Genomic DNA, 21,821 nt, shown 5'->3' with positions numbered 1-21,821 from the left:
TAAATATAAGTGATTAAAACACGTTTCTTGGTTGTCATATAAATATAAGAGCGTTTTAAAATAAGTTAATCTATTGTAATTTAAACATAAGAGTAATTAAAAGATATTGCTTTGTTTTAGCTGTCTTGCCGAAAGTGATGATGTAAATACAGCAGAATCACAACCATACGTCTTGCCGGAAGTAGTGATGCTGACACTCAAGATGAGTGAGCTGAGCCCACAGAAGCCTCTTTAATATTTTAAAACAAATAAAAGTGCTAAAATATTCTACAGAACAGCAACAAAAACCCAAATCTGTGGCCAGGAAATTTAGAAATGTCTGAATTTGTATTAAATGTCACACTGAAAACTGGACCTAGACCAATCCTATTGCAGACCACCATTAAGGGCAACTGAAAAAAAATACTGTACATGTACTGTATGGAAAATATTGTTACTTAGTCTTTCAAATAGTATATAAATTATATATGGCATGTGGTGTATACACATGCAGTAGTACATTATAACTGTGAAAAAACACACACGCACAACTGACAAATGTGTCAGCAAACCATTTTCTCTGAAGTTGTAAGCAACACAGTGCCTTCAACAGTGTTTCACAACTGTGACATGTTGACACTTCATTTCCACATATTTCCTGAGAGCTAACTTTGCACTTATCTTCCTTGTTTCAACTTCCCCCTCCGTTGCAGCACTGACAAAGTGGTCAAATTTTCTGTCTTGTGCACAGTTTAATCATCACAGGAAGAAAGAGGAGCCCTGCACTTGGTCTCATGATCAGGTTACAGCCCGAGCAGTAGGAAAATGTATCATCGTGTGTGAATAGATATATATTTAGGGTTTTTTTTTCTCCTGTCTTTTTAGTATCACAATTGTGTGTAGATCTGACTGTTATCTTTTATCTGTTACCAACTTCTTATCTATTTCATTTACAGATGTCCTCACCAGTATTGTTGGAGCATCAGGCCTCCCACTTAGTGTATTTGACAAGCTGAGTTAGACACTGTGCATGAGTTGAGTGTCAGTTTGTCAAATACCCTAAGTGAGGGGTCACTTTTCTTCTCAGCAGAGTGGACCACCACCAAATGACCCTGACCGTTTCAAGGTAAGTGGCGTGTCATGTTGTCTAACTAAACTAGGTTAATGCGTTTTTTGACAGCTCTTGCAGAGTTAAGGTTAATGTACATAGACATCAGAAATAGTTGAATTGAATTGAATGAATTGAAAGCTGATATACAAAATTCAATTCAATATTGAATGAATTGAAAGCTGATATACAACTGTGCAACCTTTGAATGATTTACATTTTATGCATCAAACTTTTAGCCACCCAAATATCTCCATATTGTTCTATTATAAATGAAAATTACACTTACCGTACCGTATCATCATTTGTTACGGTTCCTATCACCAGTCACGCTGCTTTACACTACAGTGACCCGGATACTATTCACAACCAATGAATAAACTGAAAGTCTGGCCATCTGTTTTACTCATATGAATACCTGTGTGTTAGATTTGCATGCTAAAACTAAATGAAAATATCAAAAATAAATATTTGAATAAACTCATTTGTTTTAATTTATTATGATTATTGATTATTTCTTTTTTACAGGGATTTCACTTCACTTAATATTTTTTTCCACTTGAGTCTTACTTTCTTTTTTAATAAAGTTTCCTTTCTTTTACAACATGGCCAAATATGTGTGTTCCTAATTTTGTAATGGACACTTTATCTTGGCTTAATCTGCAGGGTGTTCAAAAAAGCTGGACAATAATATTTTAAAAATTAACCCGATTTATATCATAAAGTACAAAAATAGTAACGAATGACTTTTCATCATTTTATTTAAAATGTGGAAGACTTTTAAGCGTTTGACCACACCTCACTCAGTGTTACGCAGCCATATGACGGCCTTCCTCTTTATCAAAGTGACCTTTCTATTCCGTGTGTGTAACTAATTTCCTCATAAATGCCGACCTTGTGAAAAGGCAACGTGCACTGTGGCAAATGAAGCTACACTAAAATACAATAAAAAGTGAAACCTGTATGTCCCTCTCCACACTTTGACTAAATATGGTAATATCCATTTCATTTGCCTTCAGGGTGTGCCTTCATCTGGGCCACATCAGCTTAGTGATTGATCAGTTGTGTTGCTTTTTATGCCAGTTCTTACTATAAACCACCTATAGCGGCTGTTTACACCAATGTCCAAGTAGCTAGAGTCACCTCCTCATAGCAAGTTTGAAGCTCAGCACTTTTCATCCACATATCAGCGTTTCTAATAAAGTCCTGGAGTCTAACGTCTTTAGGTTCTAAAATAATTTTCCCCTCTTTGCTTAACTTCCTCTAAGTAAAGTTCATTGTCTATTAACTTCTGCATCTGGTTAGTTTTTTGCAGTCCCACACCACCAAGACCAGATTAGGTTTTGCTGCATTTTTCAGGGCTTCTGTGATAAACAACTGTATAATTATCCTTCTAAAGAATTTCAGTAGTGGCAGAGCATACATAAATAAATACATATGTTTTTAAATACATATTTAAACATGAATCCTTTACTTTTAGGTAAAGTGAAGTAAAATAATATGAAAAGTTTTTTTTCTAGGATCAGGATCACAACAACAGTAACACCTCGGGTCATACTTGTTTCCCACTAATTCTTTAAACTGTGATGTCATTGTTCAGAGGCACCCCTCTTCTTGTGACGTGAGAACCCTGGGATGTTGTTTGGTTGAAAAATAACAGGCGCAGACATGTGGGATCAATTTAAGATATTTTGGGACATTGAGAGGAAAAAAACTTTTAAACTTTGTCACCAAATAGTTGACTTTCTTATGATTATTATTTGGGTTTTGAGAAGACAAGTTGCCGTATATATTCCCTGATTGACTCTGTAATATATGGAGGTGCAGTACTATTTATATTGAATGAAAACCGCTAAATATAAATAGTAGATATACTTGAGTGTTAGTGAATAGATGGTTGAACCATTCTGTTTTTTGTATCGTTCTCCTTAAGGCTGAAAAAGTAAAAAACTATTAATCTAGTATTTAATTCTTATTTTTCATATTTAGGCAGAAAAATATCTACATCCAGTAGTTTATGGTAAAGATAAGCTCCTGGCTTGGGTGAAATGTCAATGTTCACAACAATCATATCCCCACTTCTGTGTCTGACTGCCGGGGACTGTTTCGTCACCACATTTGTGACAAATGCCAAACAGAGTTTAACTTCTTCTTCACTTCTCCTGTCTTCCAGCACTCAGCTCCACAGTGACTTTTTTATCCATGTTTTGTTTTTTTGCATTGTTTACAGCAGACTTGAATGACTTTTATGATGTTATCTGGAGGAAAGTTTTCCATACTAATGGCTTCAGTGTCAAGTCAAATTTACTGCAGTTTGTTTTGGTTAGTTTGATTAATCCTTCTTTACACATTACTCTTTTGTGCATGTGATTTTGAAGACATTTTAAATCTGTTCAGTAATTGTTTTTTGTGATTTTTTTAATATATTATAGATATATTTATAACATATGAAATATAACAAATAGTAAGTACAAAGTATAAACTCAAGTCTCACACATGTGGTCAGTGACACAGAGAATTTAGAGGAAATTGTGAAAAAAAAAAAGGAAGAGTGTGTGAGAAAGATGTGCAGTGTGTCGCGATTGTCCTGGAAGATCAGTGGTGTCAAACTCATCGTGGTTCAGGGGCCGCATACACCCTAATCAGATGTCGAGTGGGCCGGACCAGTACAGTCATAACATAATTAACAATAAACAACAATTAGTCCATGTTTTTTGTTTTAATGCAAATAAGTAAATGTGATATTTATTATTACTTCTTCATATTTTGTGAAATATCACTATTATATTATTTTATATATATTATTATTATTATATTCTATTGCCCCTCAGAGCCTAGCTTAATGTGCCCCAACAACTGTCTTAATTTCTGACTTACCCCAGTGTTGTATGTGAATATATAGATAGAAAGTAAATAATGAAAATGACATTTTGCTTAAAAAAACAAGACAAAACTTTCTGCAATTAATTGTTCCTAAAGAGAGCTTTTCTTTTTAAGGGAATTGAGTGAAACAATTGAGATTTGAATATTAACAAGTATGAAACAAGTGAGAATACTTGTTGTTGTGCTCTCAAGGAGAGTGAGGAACTGTTGGGGCTGAACTGCTGTCATCTGCAGACTCAGCAACATTTGCAATTGTTTATTGAGTCCATTGACGATGGAGGTTTTTCAGCAGCATCTTTCAAAAGATGACACCAAGGCTCTCGACTGATTGAAAATAATTTAATAAGAGTGGACAATATTTACACGTTACATACACAAACACTTAGCTTAATGAAGGTTCTGTTCTGTTTTGGACTGGACAGATGTTTTTTATAATGATAGTAAAACCTATTTCAATAGGTGATATACATACAGTGTAACCAAATCCATCCTCAGGGAAAATAAGCTCAATATATACCGTAGATATACATATACCGTTGATATACGATTGTAAAATCCTTTAAACTTTGAGAAACCTTTTTTCCTTCTAGAAGTTACTTGGTTTTTCCAAGTCATAAGCCCTGTTTTGACATCATAAATAATGATAGAAATGTCCTTGTTCTAAGCAGACTTACACAAACAAACTGTAGCTAACATATAATCACACAATAATAAAATAGACTCTATGAAGATGATGTCAGTACTGATGTCATTAATTAAATATTTTTTCCAACCATCATCAAGTGTTTTAACCCTTAACCAGCCAGGGTTACACAGGGCACCAGTCCATCACAGACGGACTCTTTGACCACCTTTATTTTTGAAAACCTGAGCACTTCAGATTTGGGTCGTTGATTCTTTGCCACATGAGATATAGTTGACCTGAAAGAAACCTGTGGACCAGCAGGAACTCCCTGTAAAAGCAGGGGTCGTATATGTCAACTTTCTTTGAAGGAATGTTCACTACTGTGTCGAGTATAGCAATGTGAGGTTTAGGTTTGAGTCCCGCTTTTTCCAGGCACATCCCTATGTAAACATCGTCGATGGGTAACAGACTTATCGTATGTGACGCGTTGAAAATGGCCGCGGCTGTGTAGCCAGACAGGAGGAAACCCGCACCGCTACAGTATGGGGGGTATTTACCGTCGTGCACCTGCGGGGGTACATAGTACTTACTCAGTGTTGACCTGATGGGATACGCGTTAAAGATTACATGACCTGTAAAAAGGTGATTACTGACATTTTGTTCCTGAAGGCCTTGAAGGTATTCCACCATTTTGCCCGTGTTAGCCAAGACGTCATCATCACCGTTCAGTATGTACTGGACGTTGGGACATTTTTTGTCAATCCACTGAAGGATGAGGATCTGCTTTAAGGTCAGGTTGTAGAGCGAGTCCTCAAAGTCCCACTGTAGAATGTCATTATACTCAGTCTGTTCTAGTTCAAGGATTGTGTTCAGTCTTTTTTTCTGAAAACCCTCGTTTGTCGTTCCGGCCACAAAGACCCTTCGGATCCAGACGCCATTATGCAGCCTCTCTTTAGCCCAGGTTTTGCGAAGCCCCTCGCGGCGGTCATAGTTTGCAGGGATGGTTTTAATAACAAGTAAAAGGAAGATGTCCTGGGATCGTTCAGCGCCTCCACATTTGTTGGGAACGTCGAGGATCATGGGAAAATGCCGGCAGTGTTTATAGTAGAGAAAGTTTTGTAATTGTTGAGGAAGAGTTGAAAAGCCCGTGATGTTAGCTGCGGATTTGTTTTGAGTGCAGTTCGGCCAAAAATCTACTGAGGGCAGAGTCTCAGGCAGTTTTCTCACGTAGTCTTTCTTTGCCACGACATCTTGGTGTGAAATAGTTTTGTTGATTGAAACCTTGTATAAATATATGACCATGTAAATAGTGCCTGCCAACAGCAAAGTTCTTGCTGCAGTTTTTATTATCCTGGGAGTTCTGCAATAACAAAGAGAAAAACAACATGTAAAGTTAGGGTGAGTGTGTTGGTACGGTTGGTTTAAGGTTCAAGTCACTGACTGGTTGGAGGGGGGTCATTGACAGAATGAATAAACTGCAAACAATGACCATCACACCACAAGTGATATGGAAACTAAACATGTGCTGCAGCTGTTTAATACAGTTTAGAACTACATGGGAATATACGACAATTATACAGGTATAAATATATAAATACATACAATCTGACTTACATGTTTGACATGCAGGTCAAATAATTAGAAAAAGCACTTCATTGTTATGATGTAACAAGGTGCAGTTGCCAGAACAGAAAAAATATGACGTAAAGCTGAACAAGAAAGTCCTCAAGTACATAAAGAAGACAGCCACGCCTACAATGAGTACTCATATAGTAGCCTATGTGACATCACATACAAGAGTAATGGTGATTCCTGGTCATGATTCCTGGTCCAGTTCATTAAATAGAAATGATTCACTTCATTCCTTCTCTGCACTGCTACACCCTGATTTCCTGAAGGTTTTAAATGTGAAACTTTTTTTTTGTTTTTGTTTTTTAGCAAACCTTTGGTGTTGATTAGATACTGTCAGAATTAACACTTACAACTTGATCACATATTCCCCGGGTTGCATATTTATCATATCTCTCCCCACATTAGAGGCCAAGTCATCTTTGTTTCACCTTATTTTTACAAAGTCAGAAAAATATCAGAAAGATATCACCAAAAGACATCCTTAAGTTTTTCAAATTATTTATAGAAGAAAGAGAAATCCTGGGTGAATATAATAATCCTGTCTGTCCAGACATCAACTCAGACAATATGTGTAGCTGGAAATGGATTTATATAAAAAAAAGTGACTACAGCTTTATTAAAAAATACTTAAATTAAAATAGTAAACGTTACCTGTGCATTTTGGCTCTGCTCTCTGTATTGTTGCTCTTTCTTTATTAATGGGAGTAGAACAGCCCTAGGAGTTTTACCACATGCAGCTTTGTCAAGCCTGTTCCTGCCTCTGGTTTGACCTGTCAGGCAGGTAGGATGGGGCAGAACAGGTATCTCAGATACTGTATGTGAAACAGACAACTACAGATTTACAATTATATTTAAAAACAATGTATTAAAAAGAAAATGTTTTATAAATCGTTTTAAAAAAATGTAAGTTTGACTTTTTGTGTTGTCTCTTGTCAAGACGGCTTTATTTATGAGGTCTAGTCCGGTCTGTTGGGTACAGTATGTGTCAGTCTATTTATAGTCGTGTTTTATGGACAGGCTATTGTCATTTGGAGGTGAGGAAATGACATCATCACCCCCGCCAGCCCACACCCCCGGGAATTGAAACAGCTACTATTGAGAAACTGATAACATGTATATTTTTATCTGTACAAACCACAGTATGGGTTGCTGCCCCCTAGTGACTGGATGCTTGTTATCATTCAAGCATTACAGCAGTGGTACACTTATGTCCATATGCGTGCCATATTTCATTAGAAGCCCCTCACGCCCCACCTGCCACTGCTCCACACTCTCCCAGGGAGGCCCGCCCCACTATTTGATAAGTACTGCACTAGAACCACTGCTTCCTAGATAATACCAAATCTAGTCAGAGTGAACTGGTTGTGATGCTTGCAGGGAACTTGGGCTTGTCCTCTAAGGTCAACCTGGAGCTGCCAATCACAGGCCAAATGGTCTTCCAGAGAGTTAACTGGTTTGTGGCCATCCGTCCCTCCCTGATGAAGGGGTGTGCTGGTTTGGGATTTGCCTGGGACGCGTTATTGTCGACCGCTTGGTAAATGGAATCTACCAACGTCTTTGTGACTTTGTCATAGCCTTCTCCTGCAGCTAAGGAAGAGTGACATGTTGCAATTCCTCTAAAAAGTCATTAAAAACAAACAAACAAACAAAAAAACAAAACCCAGAGAAGACCTACAAAATGACTTGTTTTCGTGTTGAGACTAAATGTCATTGGAAACTAAACCCAGATTCATGATTGACTGGATGATTTGTGTATAAATAATCAAAGAAGACAGTGGAGGTTGAACCACAACTTGTGTGGTTTTTGCTTAACACAGCTCGAGACCCGTAAATGATCAAAGTAGTCATGAGTATAACAAGAGGGAAATTAAGACTGATACCTTCGGCTGACACCTTTGTTTAGACTGACTAATGAAAACGTGGAACAGTTTGAGCCGGGCTGACAATGTTTGTACTGTATACTCCTCAAAAGTGGAAAACTTTAAATAAAGTTGACTGTTAAAAGATTATTTTACTCTGTCACTCCAAATGCTGCTGTCAAAACAAATCTTTTGACCTTAATCCTATTTTTTTTGTTTTTTTTTTACTCCTATTTGTAACATTGTGTGCACAGCCTGACAGAAAATGTTCCGGTGTTTACAAAATCAACTTTGTCATCTGTCAATCACACAGATGTTACTGTCATTTGATGTAAAGTCAATGTAAGTGGACACAGCTGATCTTCATAAAACACTTCCTAAACAATATATAAAAAGAGGGAATATAAGACGTCTACTAGACTGAACCATTATTATTGACTGATATCTTTGTTCTTTACTGGATTGGAGAGGCGTAAAGGAACGGTTCAAAAAGTGCTAGAAAGACTCGACATTCCTTCTTTTAAACTCGCTTCCATTTTTACTGGTTTTACTTTTTACCGTTTGTTTATTAAAGCGATTTACAAATATTAACAAGATAAGTACGTTTTTTTTTTCTTATAATGGATGGGTAAATTAAATGAAGAGTTTAATTACAAAATAATATAACTACCTTGTTTTTATTATTTTCAATAAAGTGAACAGATTATTATCAATTATGTTCTTACTACTTTACTTTTTGCACCTACTTTTTGCACAAAAACACACTTTCTTCTTTACATTTTTGCCTCTGTTTCGACCACTGTTCCAAATCAGCATTCATTCAGTCTAAAAACAATGTCTGTTATCCAACAAACACTATTTCAATGTCCATGTATTAATCAAATAATCTTTCAGGCAAAAAAAAAGGTTCAGACTTGAATGTCTCACATTCTTTACTTTATTCCAGGTCCCAGAAGAGACATCTTCCATGGAGGTGAATGTAAAAATAGTAACTGTAACTCTATGTTACTGTGCTGCTAGTTTTTGGCTTAAACACTACTGTGTTAATGTCAATGGAACTGTATTGCTGTCATTATTCTTTTTTCTTTTGTGTTTGTCGACTGCTAAAGATTCAGAATTTCTTTGATGCCTTTTGTATCTTGTCTTGACTTTAATCAATTTGTAATTTTCACTTGGGATTTTACTCTCAATTCTTATTTTTATGGTAAATGTACTTGGCAATATTCACAGGAAGTAACCACCAATTGACCAAAGTGATTTCAACAATAAAATTTAAATATCTTCATATTTATAGATATATTCAAGATATCTACATATAAACCTGAAATTAGTAATAACAATCACTCCACTATGACACAACCTAGAATTTTAACCATAAGTCACATCTGTAAAAAAAACACACCTTGGAAATCCTTTCACTGTATCAACACTGTTTGGTAATCACTATCACACCACTTAATTTTAACCATGAATATGGTCGTTGCCATATATTCATATTTCTTAAAATGTTCTAATCTGATGATAAACATACAAAAAAGACACAAATCCGATTTTTTTTTTCAAATATTTTCATTAAACTGTATTTTTTGTTCAACATTTGACCAACAAGTACGTGCACAATTTGGATTTTGCCGAAAAAATTAGATAAAAACAAAAATCTAAAAAATGCTCTAACTGTTAGGGCTGTCGTGAGGGGTTAATCGCTGGGATCACACTCACACCCGTGTCTCTGTGATTAGTCTCACTTGTGACACTTTGTGACAAAGTGAGTTTTAGTGGTTTTTGCTTTGCGTTCATAAACCTGCTGCACCTGAAGAGAGTGCCCCCTTGTGCTGCATTTGGGTCCTGCACCAACGTGAAGGCGTAAACCTGTGGTTTACAATGAGTAAAGCCACTGCTCAACCGTTTTAGTAGTTCATAGATAATGAAAGAGTTCACTGACTCTTTCCTATAAAATAACTGCAGGGGGCAGCAGATGACTTGGCTCATCAATTCATCACTGACTGTGTTAGCCTATTATTGGTTTTTATTGTTCAATTTTTTAATCTCTTATCTGCTTACTTGTTCTCATCTTATTCTTACCTTCTTAAATTATTTTATACTACATACATATCATTTTGGAACTTCTTCTGTACATATATAACGATAGTACTGTTATAAATAATATTAACTTCTCACTGGACCTCAAGCAATTTGGATTCTGTTTCTTGCCACTCTTGATCCTAGGATGCTTAGAAAATTACAAATCACTCACAAAAACTACTCAATTGCAGTAGGCTGAGTAAATCTAATTTGTTACTTTCCACCTCTGGTAAGTCATAAAGATAAAAAAAAAAAATCATTATTAAGAAATGTGTGAACCTGCGTCACTAACAGTGGATGACTTTTTCGACCGTAGTCCTATTTGTTGAGATTTACTCTAATTAATCCATTTGTAAACTGTTTTTTTGTAGCAGAGTCTGTTAGTCAAAGAACAAAATGTACTTTTACAGCAGGGACTATTTATAAGAGAATGTTGATGATGATGATATAATGATATAATGTTTATAAATCTATTGTCCATTAAGACAGACGTGTTTTGTGAATTTGGGCTATCCAAATAAAGTTGACTTGACCTTGTAATGCACCTTTGCATTAAAAACATGTTTTATATTTTGCAGTCTTATGGTGAAACGCAACAGAAGGCAGGATTGAAGCTAAAGACATGCACAGAGACCAGTGAGGGGACAAGGACACAAAATGTCAGGAAGCAGAGCAGAGGAGTCCCATCGACTGAACAACTGATAAAAGGTAAGAAAACGAAGCAGTAAAACACTAAGCTAGATTCTTTTTTTCTAATTCTCAAAGAATGGCTCAGGCAAAAACTTTTATTACTTTTATTAATAATGATTATATTGCTTTGCTTTACAGTTTTTTTAGAGAAATAAAATGTGAATATATATCATAAAATAAAGACAGCCAATAAGAGATCAGAAAAATGCATTTTCACACTTGCAAAAAAGTGTGAAAATGCAAAAAAATGAATAATGATAAGTGAGAAAAGATGTGTTTTCCCGTCATGTGTTTGATGTGTATTTCCTGTTTTTGTTTTTGTTTTTTGGGAGGGGGAACAGAAGGAATACCGTCCTGTATACCGCTTTAATCAGGAGCAAATGGAGCTCCTCTTACTGCGACCATCTCAGTTTAGGAGGAGTTTGTGACTCCTGCGTTTCTCCCACTACCTTCTACCTAACTTGTGCTGAGCATGAAAACTAACAGAGACTCATGAACACAACAGTTCAGCCGTTCAAAGTTCACGTTGCTGGCGAAGCCGACTCCATCAGGGACATGAGCCAAACAAACCGACTCTTCACCGGTCAAAGGAATTGGCCAGACCGAGATCAAGTGCAGGCGCGAGACACGAGCGCTCCCAGCACGGCGCTAAGAAGTGAAGAAAGTCATCTTTCTTTTGAGCAGAACTCGCCGGAAACCGAGCGAAAGGAAAAATCCAACAATACAGACTCGAGCTCTTTTGAAGCTGTGAACGTTAACCTACAGTTCTGTGCAATTAAAAAACACTGTCGACAAACGGCCGCTGAGCCCCAGGAGCTGCAGGTCAGCGTGGAGGACTGCCCCGCTATTTCCTCCTGCGCCACAATCTCCGACACGGCCAGGGAGTTGTGCAAAGCTGTGTCCGTGTCTCTTGGCCTCACCAACGAGTCCAGTGACGCGGGAAGCGACATGGACACGACCTTTCTTCCGTGCGCTGCCGGAGAAATCATCTGCCGAGAGGATGTGTTCAGTGCAGGAGCCGTGGCTCTCAGCTGCTCCGGTGGTCAGGGCGCTGCAGCGGGCTACAAGTGTTCGAACTTCGAGGCACAGCAGCAGAGGTCCGCCGAGCATCTGGATAACTTCAGAAGTTCAGCGGCTGCAGCGCAACATTTCAGGAAGACTCGGACAAGTGCGGAGCAGCAGAACTTTACGGCGTGCTGCGAAAGTGCCGCTGAGATTACTGATGACATAATTTCAGTCCGTGCTGCCCACTGCCCTTATGACCCGATTATACGTGACTGCCTGCCGCCCATTCCTCTGCCACCACCTCCACGCACGGCCCACACGACCGCAGAGACGCAGAGACGCAGAAGAATTGAGGACGGGGACGAAGAGGGAAAACAAGTCGCCTTTTTCCTGTCCGACCATTTCAATGTACAGGTCAAATGCGAGGACGGTTCCCACCCGTGGACCCGCAGTGACTACACATTCAATGACAAGCACAACACACAGTTTTGGGGGTCCAGGCAGTGCGTGGGTGCTCACGGCACCCGAACCAACTCCACGTTCACATACAGTCCATATGAACGCAATGACGTGCCCTCCCGGCACTGGTACCCGAGATCCAACCATCCCAACAACACGGGCTTCGTGAAGACTGAAGTGGGCGAGTGGCTGGATGTCAACGACACGAGGTAACTGCATCACATTAACATTCACGACAATGTAATCAATAATACATGATCACATAATCACATTATCTCTTTTGGTATTTTCTTGTCATCACGATATGAACAACATTTACAATAAAAAAAATAGAATCATAGTTTCGTTTATTGATTAAGAATAATTTGTTATAATAATTTGCTTTTACTTTGTAAATTATAAAAGGTGATGAAAGTATGATATTTAAACAAATCAAAGCTGACCTTAATCTGACACATGCATTTTGTTTTGTAAATATTAATTATTGTGCAATGCAGAAAAAGTAACTCAAGCTAAACAGTGAACTACAATTTAAAAATATAATTGTTGCATTATAATTGGTAATTTTTTTATGGAAAAATCGAAACTGGTCGTTTCTAATTTTAAATAGTTCTAAATTAGACAGACTTCTGTGAGAAAATTGTTTTCTTGATTTGTGGTCCTACTTGTGTACATGTACCATTGTTTTGTTATTTGTACAATACATCTTTGAAAGCAATAATTGCTGAGAGATTAGCAACATTTAATTGTCCGATTGCTTTTCCATTTCTATATGCTCAAAATGAACATTTTAACACTTTGCTCAAGCATGAAAATGAAAAAGACACTACATGACCTGGAATAGAAGAAAAAGTCAGGACCCGTGGCAGTCAGCTGCTGTGTGAGAGAAATTATTTTTAATGGGGGCTTGATTCAGTATCTCCAGAAGACATTCTAACCATAGCTAGTAATGTGGTAAAAATCTTAAATGTATTTTGGATGGTTAACAAGTAAAAAAAAAGAAAAGAAAAAGGTTATTATTTATTGGGCAGATATTTATTGGGCATTTTGCTATGTGTGTCTTAATTTTTGACCCCCTTTGCATATGTTTTAGGCATTCTTTTTATTCTTTGTTAAATTATCTTGGCTGCTAAGTGGGATTCACTCATTTGATATATTAAATAATTGGTAGAAATAAGGTTCCACTTGTGAAAATCTGTCTCAATGTTTTAAGGGCAATGAAAACTTTTTTTTTTTTTTTTGGTTCTTGCTGACACAAGGTCCAGCAGCTGGATATGCCTGAACGTCTGACCTCTGCTTAGTAACATCATTATGAGATTAGATAAAAAAAGTCCTTTAGTCCCACAATGGGTACATTTTTTTTTATCATAGTTTAATAAAGACAATTAAGTATCAGTTGATTGCCTTGTTTTCTCGCTCAGGGTTTGATGCTCAGCCCTGGCAATTCAGGAAACAATCAAATGCTACAAGTTGCCCGTGCAGCTTCCACTTCTACCAGTTCGACGTCCTTCAGACAGTATGTGTGAGGTTTCACTTCTCATTCAAATGGCTTTTTATAGTTCTAATAGTAAGTGGTGATGCCTAGGCTTTTCACCTGTGTGAAATGGTCATCATAGCTTTAGGCAGTGGCTTGACCATTTTAATTCTCAATTTGGGGCATGTAAATATTTTATTTTAATAATTATAACAATCTGATATTTTTAAATATTGAATAAACATTAAATATAAAATGTAATTTAATTGATCATTGCATGATATTTAAATACATAAAATCTTATATTGTGAAAAATGTTAAGACATAAGGTGGTTAATTATTTAAAGGGATACCATTGACTTTACATGCTTTAAAATTGTCTGCTTAAGGCAAACGGCTTTTATTCGGCAAAGCCTTGATTTTGGGGGGAAAAAACCTCCTAGTAAATACGTGATAAAACAATGTTTTGTCTGCTTAGTCGAGGGATGTGTAAGGATTTAGACACAGTCTAGGCGAGTTGTCCATGTCTTTTCAATCAGAGATTTGATCCTCCAACTGGAAAAGGTCCATTCAGCACAGCAGCTACTTCGACTTTGTTGCACTTCTCTTTGATTGTATTTCGACTCGTTGCTCCATGGTTCTTGTTCGGTTGTGGCATTAAGCTGTAACAAAGACAAAAGAAAATGTTGAAGTGTGAGATTTTAAAGGGAAGAATTCAACTAAATTAGATCTGAACACTAAATCATTCTCAGTGGTCTGGTTTAGGTCCAAATGAATATGTTTTATTGTGTGACTGCAGCTGCTGTTCAGTGAGTCTTGATTAGACTGTGTTTTCCAATAGCAATAATACAATGATATCCTTCAAAATGTGTGTGTTTTAATGCTGTTAAAAACTCGATATCCTTCAAAATGTGTGTGTGTGTGTGTTTTAATGCTGTTAAAAACTCTTTTTATGGAGGAGTAGCATATTGCATCACCAAAACACCTTTTACGATGTCTATAAATATATTGCTTCAGTGGGTTATCGAATTAACCTCCTTGTTTTTTTTAAACCATGACAGCAGTTTTGATCTCAAAATCAAATACTTGTTTGTCGTGTAGTCTTATACCATTAGCAGTGCTACAGTGTTCTTCTTAGAGTTATGAGTCAAAAACCTAAGAAAATGTAAACTTGACATTTGGACATTTTGTATTTTTATACATAAAATACAATTTATTACATTTGAGAAGATTTCTTTTATCAGTTGTATATTATTGACCAAGTTTATCTCTCTCCACATTTATATTTTAGCATATTATAAACTATTTTTGTAGCATTAAATATTTATATAAAGAAGAGTTTAATTTGATCCACTTGTATCTGTTTTGTTTTTACTGAGCCTTGAGTTCTGTGTTGTCTAGTTTTTTTTGTTTTTTTTTTAATAAATCACACTGAGAGACACATGTTTTGCTCACAGGAAGTTAACCTAGTGGCTTTGCATCTTTCCTTTGGATGTTCTTGTGATTAGTCAATGTTGGGCTGTACAAGTTCACGTCACTTGTTTGATTGCAGGTTCGAAACAGGCAGAGAACACATGTTCCCTATGGAGTTCTTCTTTCCGCCGCAGAGGACGTGTCTAATCTGTTCAGACGAAGCATCTGGCTGCCATTACGGTGCACTCACCTGTGGCAGCTGCAAGGTTTTCTTTAAAAGAGCTGCAGAAGGTAAACAGTACTGGTAGATGACGTTGATATCTAGGGTCCTCATTGGTCATTCTGTGACACCATTTTAAAATGATCTGCTATTAGGTTTGCACAAGGCACAAGTCAATGTTAACGTCAGTGTTAGTAGTTTAAAATTAAAAACATGATTGGGCAAAAGCCTTACCAAATATAATATATGGTGAGTTTTTCTCAACATTACATTAGAGTATAATATATGGTTTTATAGGGCAACAGTGAGTTTTTCTCAACATTACATTAGAGGTTGGATGATTAGAGTTCTGTTGGATGAGAGGCGTTACATTAGAGGTACTGCAATCTGAGAAGAGTTTAACATTCCTGGTTACAGAGACCACTCCCAGACTTTACCAAAAGTGATAGCATAAACAGAAGCCCTAAATTATTGCAACAAAATCTCACAATGTGATAGTACCAAGTCTTGCAACATGGACAATGTTTTTTTATACTCTTCTTATCCCTGAATTTACCCCAGGCTGTGAAAACATTTTATATAATTATTTTGTTACATTAAATACTTTTATCAATTTCACTGGTCTATTTTTATAAAACACAGCAACATCTGGCACAACGAGAAAAGCTAAATCAAACCAAACAAACATTTGTTTAAGTTTCCTACTACAACTGTGATTCCTACTACTGTGATTTTGTTGCATTATAGTGCAATACTACACTTGTACTTGGTCTGTGATTTTGTTGCATTATAGTGCAATCAGTGATCATGTGGTAACAACTAACAGATGTGAATGTTTGTTGTTTTGTATGCATGTTAAAACACAAGCATTGATACAAACAGAAGGAGCTGGATGGGAAACAGCCAAACTCTAGCTCTGCTATTTGTGTCCCAGAACACTGCTTCCAAAGAGAGGTCACTTAAAGGTTTCATTCCAAAGGTCATGCACTATGGCAGGACTGTGTGGAGCAACAACACACAACATTGTCAATCTGCATCCTCAGTGTCTCATTTAGTTATGATTTTAATGCAGACTGGGCTTTTATGTAGGTTTTGATGAAGCTGTTTTCAGGTAAGAAGTATTGTATTGTATCAACTGTCTACTATAGTGACATCATGCAATACTATCATGAAGACAAATTATTATGTAAAATGGTTTATATCAGGTGAATTTTGGGCATCAAGGAGAAGGAGTCCTAGTAGTTATAGTCCACCAAGAAGCCCTGATCTGAAGGGACAGAAGGGACAGAGAAAGCCTGGGTCCATGTAATACATGTGGTTGGATTGGAAAGGACCCACTTGCTGAATTTCTTCAAAAACGGTTGACAAGCGTATTGATGATTTTTGGAATCTGAAAGGCAGTCAGACTGAATAACAGATGGTACATTTTTCTGATCAGATCTGAGTGAAAAGTTTGCAAGGTGCTATATATGGAGGCTAATTTAAAGAGTTCAACGATGATGAATGAATGTTTTCATGAATTTCAAATTTGAATAACGTAAAAACATACGTAGGTCTTGAGTTGTGTATTTTTGATCGGGCTCTTCAGGAGGCTCCTTTTTAATGTGGTTTCTCTTTCCATTTAGGCAAACAGAAATACTTGTGTGCAAGCAAAAATGACTGTACAATTGACAAGCTGAGGAGAAAGAACTGCCCGTCATGTCGGCTGAAGAAGTGTTTTGAAGCTGGAATGACCCTCGGAGGTAAGACGCCTCCTTTCGTTGATATATTTTCTATTGCTGCTTTATTTCTTTTAGCATTTAGATGGTGTTGTAATAATAATACAAATTGTGTGTTTGTCATGCAAATACATGCGTGAGGAATATCTTAGCATTTTGTATTGTAATTGTTTAAAGTACTGACAGTAAACTGAATAAGAAGTGAAAAGCCTCTTATTCATGTCAACTACAACTGCATGTAGAGAAAAAACATAGGAAGTTGAAGAAAATACAGTAGCTACATATACAGTGTCTTTTCCATAGTGTGGCACTGTCAGGTTGACAGTTGACATGAAAAAGGCTTTTTTCTTTTTCCTCCAGTCATTCGTGTATGTGTGTGTACATGCTGTAGATCTACTGAATATGTGCAACAGGCCTTACATTACACTGCATTCCAAATATATTACAAAAAAAAATCAGAAATTAGAGAAAGTGAGGCTCGGAAGTGAAACTGTCAATGGTTACTGCAGGACCAAATATTCTTTCAACTGCACATCTGAGCTGGCTCTCCTAAATTGCAGCATCTTCACAATAGGGGATGTTACTCATAATCAAGCTCCTGCCTGAGCTGCCAAGCAATTTAGACCTTTTTCATTCACTTCTTGCTGTCACCTAGACCTGTTCATCATAAAGATTGACACGTAGTGGACTAATTTCAGCCTTGTGTTCAATTTTCAGTCTCTTCCATTTTCTTATTCTGTTAACAGCGAAAATTGTACTGCAGGCACAAAGCTGACATGAGACATGTGAATTAAAGCAGCAGACATGCTGGTAATTTCACCACCAGTAACTGACAAACCCATGGAGGGAAAATGTGATCCAATAGTCTGATTGTCAGTAAAAAGGCACACCTTTTCTGCTTGTGGCTAAAAAGATCTTTTTACTTATGTCCTCATCATGGACATGTAATTCCCTCAGGGCATTTCGAGAAAATTTGTGACAATTATTTGAACCAGTGAAGACGGGAAAAAAAAGAGATATTTGTTCCCATTATCCCAGAAGTTATTCGTCTTAGTTTTCCCTGCACTGTGGAAGGATCAGATCTGGTTTTGGAGCTATTATATATTTGATTTTAAATAACAAAGTATTGTAAATGTAAATGTGTGCAAAATAATCATACATATGATGAAATATTAATAGTAGATATTAAAGAAGATACAAAATTAAAACAAATATGGTTGAGTTTGACATGGTTATAAATTGTTGATGGCGATTTAGTGAGTTCAAGTTTCTAAATCCAGTGCTTAATTAAAAAAAAAAACCCTCATACATTCAAAGAAGTTGCATTAATGACTATATGAAACCTATTTTCAAATAGGAGATGGTATAATTATTACTGAATGGTGGAGTGGTTTCCAGACCTAGTGGGGCTTTGGTGGATAGAGCAAGCACCAGGATGTTTCCTGCTCTGCTTTTGTACAAGGATCATTAAACTATGTTTATCAAAAAAAGGGACTGTGTGACACTGACATTGTGTTCTATCATGAATTTAGAGACACTAAAGTCCTCTTAAGTCAAAACATTCCACCGCACTATCAGAGAGAAACAATGTCTTGGCTACTGTAGCGCCGTCTTCACTACAACAGACATCAGATAGTGAGCTACAATCGACAATGTGCAATATAGACAGGTGGTGCTTTTTTAATCTCCAAACCTGACAGGATTTAAAGAAAACTTTCTGAAACGTAGGAAAATTAAACTAAAAGTTTACCCTGACATTTTAAAGGCAGATCTTTGAACAACAAAGTATGTTAGCATCTTTGACACAAAGAGAAGGTTAGGTATCAACATATAACATGCTAGCAAGTTCATTTGAAGTAGGTGTTTAAATACAGCAGTAATTTTAAATGTATTGTCTATTTTAAAGAATATATAATTTACAACTCAATCGTTCATTCTAAATGTATTGTCTATTTTATAGAATTTATTCTAATTTATATAATTTACAACTCAATCGTTCATTTAAATTATTAATATCTAATTTGAAAAATGTTCTCAATGATTTGTATACGGTGGACTCAGATCAGATGTGGAGGATGAATAAGGATCCAATAAGGAATTTTAATCAGTCCTTCATATTATACTGTTTGGTATTGGATCAGTTGTGAAAATTATGAGACTTGGAAATAATCCATTTTATAATAACAGCAGTTGGCTTTCGTTGTGCTACTTCTAACAGAGACTTAGGCTGTACCTAAAACTGGCATATCAATATTTACAGGAATGATGTAAAAAGCCAGGCTGTGGTTTTAATGAGAGATTTTCTACACAGAAGCCGCCAGAGGCAGTTGAGCGATAATTAACACTTACTCTGCTGAGAGTCAACAATAATAAAAGGGATTAAGGAAATACCGTTTTTTTTTTTGGTTCAAACTGAAATTTTAAGACGATAAAAATAGATTATTGAAACCTCTGCTTTTCTTGATTACGAGCTTCCTTTTGTCAAAGTCAAACAGTCTGCTTTGTTCTTCTGTGCACTGAGCAGATACAGTCATCAGTTGTACATTTGTCAAGAACTCATACTTTAGCAACACTGTCACAGTCAAATGACAGACTGAGAAGAAGCAGATCTGTTTCCAACTCTGAGGAGTCAGTCGCAGCTGAAAACTGGTAAACACTAAGTAGTAGAAATCCAACTGTTAAAGACTGAATGTTTTTGGTGGTTGCTTTTAAGCAGAATATAATTATTCTTGTTGGAGTGTCTGTGCTCACTTGTCATGGCAGGCGGCCCCAGCTCCAACTTTGTGTTGTTTGTAATAAGTGCAGGTTGTCATATGAAGCAGCTGCATCACCATCTTTCAGCTTTTATGGTTGAGGAAACGGTGGCCTGGTTGTTGTTGTTTAGGGCAGGAAGACCTTTTGCATGAATGATTCCTACCTTTTTATTTTGTAACACATATAAATCAGGTTCATAATGGATAGTAATTGTTCTTGAGGAAAAAATAATTCAACTTATTTAAGGTATGAATAGTACTAGTATGTAAAGTACTTTTGGGCAAGGCCAAAACCTAACGAATATTCATTTGTATTTAATTTTTTTCACATGGTGATGAAATGCACAGATAAGTACAAAGTGTTTGATCTTTCTAAAATGGTCAGACAGGAAGTTATATTGACCTCTAATCCTTTAGATAAAACATAAGAATTAAATGTCACATCTATGATCGAAGTCAAGCTGTATTGATGACCCTATTCTAATCATTTTGTCTCCAGCACGTAAACTCAAGAAGATTGGTCAGCAGAAAAGCCCCGAGGAGCATTCTCCAGTGCAGGAATCTACAGAGTTAGTTAACAAATTTTCACCTACAGCGAGCCTGACCTTTAACACCCAGCTGGTCTTTCTCAACATCCTGGAGTCCATTGAGCCTGAGGTGGTAAATGCAGGATACGATCATGGGCAACCGGATTCTGCTGCCACGCTGCTCTCCAGCCTCAACGAGCTGGGAGAGAGACAGCTTGTCAAAGTGGTCAAGTGGGCGAAAGGATTGCCAGGTAGAGAATGACTCCCCCTGAATAACACTTACACCAGCAGGCTTAAAATTGCAGGAGAAAATTTTTTTTTTATTTAGCTCAGATGTTTTTGTGACAAATTCAGTATACCAGTTTAGAATCACAGCTGTTTTTCTCTGTCTCAAACACTTAAGGGTTACGTAGTTAAAGCCTTCTGCTACCATCCAATTTAACCTACAGACTGAGAAGTAATATGGTCTCCTTAAAACATCAAAAATAATATACATGTGTCTATAGGCCTGGGACAATGTCTCATGTCGTCCTAGACCTGTGTGGCTATTGAGATATTGGGAAATTCTATACAAAAAGGCCAAAGGAGGACAAACCAAAACTGTGAATGTGCTGTTCATTAATACATGAATACAGATGTATATATTTTTTGTGCTGATTTACTTAGTAACGAACAGGTTTTAATATCGTTTTATTAAGGCCTACAATCAACTGACCACAAAACAGTCACACAAGAATGGGAGGGAACACGGCTCTAGAATTAAAATTCACAATTTTGCTACTATTCCATTAGCCACATGTATGCACAAAAGGAAATACCTTTTTTTTTTTAGCCTGTGTCTATTTTATTTGGCTAAATTAATCTGTAATGATAATATTTTTCAACGTCCTTAAATCAATTCTGATGAATTTGGCACAGTTATACTTTGTGATGAAACTTACCAAATGGACAATAGCAGACTGACCGGCCAGCAGACATAATGAAAACACAACAGTAGTTATCAGCATTAGACCTGTAATTCAATCCATTTCTTTCACTAATAGTTTCTTGCACATGAACAGAACTCTTAAGAATAATGGGTGCTTCAAATTGAATAATTGAATGGGTATGGGTATGTCATTCACATTATTATTTTATATCTGTCATTGTCCTCCTGAGGACAGCTGGCAATATACAGAATTGATGTGCAGTCTCATCTTAAAGAGTCTGTGGAGGCCGACTGCCAACATCCTAGGCTTCACTCTCAAAGCTGTGTTTATGTCTTTAACACCTCATTTAGTTCTGACCTTTGATTTTCCTTTAGGATTTCGAAATCTCCACGTGGACGACCAAATGACAGTAATTCAGTATTCATGGATGGGAGTCATGGTTTCTGCCCTGGTCTGGAGGTCGTA

At 36.7% G+C, this 21,821-nt stretch overlaps 1 protein-coding gene, 1 long non-coding RNA gene and 1 pseudogene across 2 annotated transcripts in view; 2 read left to right on the top strand and 1 right to left on the bottom strand.

Annotated features, from left to right (window-relative positions):
- The first annotated feature begins 175 nt into the window (after window positions 1-175).
- LOC107990044 (uncharacterized) lies at window positions 176-11,355 on the top strand. The gene is made up of 3 exons (XR_003052993.1): window positions 176-1,105; window positions 10,747-10,876; window positions 11,191-11,355. It is a non-coding gene; the product is annotated as an uncharacterized LOC107990044 (long non-coding RNA).
- Window positions 1,379-9,026, bottom strand: LOC103395334 (N-acetyllactosaminide beta-1,3-N-acetylglucosaminyltransferase 3 pseudogene; annotated as a pseudogene).
- Window positions 11,356-11,396: 41 nt separating the features above from the next.
- The window catches only part of ar (androgen receptor), a gene marked incomplete in the record, with an annotated part of 17,917 nt that continues 7,492 nt past the window's right edge, over window positions 11,397-21,821 (top strand). Inside the window, 5 exon segments of the mRNA XM_008332997.2 lie at window positions 11,397-12,531; window positions 15,349-15,500; window positions 17,055-17,171; window positions 20,400-20,678; window positions 21,731-21,821. Coding sequence (XP_008331219.2) covers window positions 11,414-12,531; window positions 15,349-15,500; window positions 17,055-17,171; window positions 20,400-20,678; window positions 21,731-21,821 — 1,757 coding nt within the window.

The sequence above is a fragment of the Cynoglossus semilaevis genome, chromosome 19 (genome assembly GCF_000523025.1).
Source record: "Cynoglossus semilaevis isolate Cse_v1.0 chromosome 19, Cse_v1.0, whole genome shotgun sequence".
Taxonomy (NCBI): domain Eukaryota; kingdom Metazoa; phylum Chordata; class Actinopteri; order Pleuronectiformes; family Cynoglossidae; genus Cynoglossus; species Cynoglossus semilaevis.
This window is presented reverse-complemented; position numbering and strand designations above follow the sequence as displayed.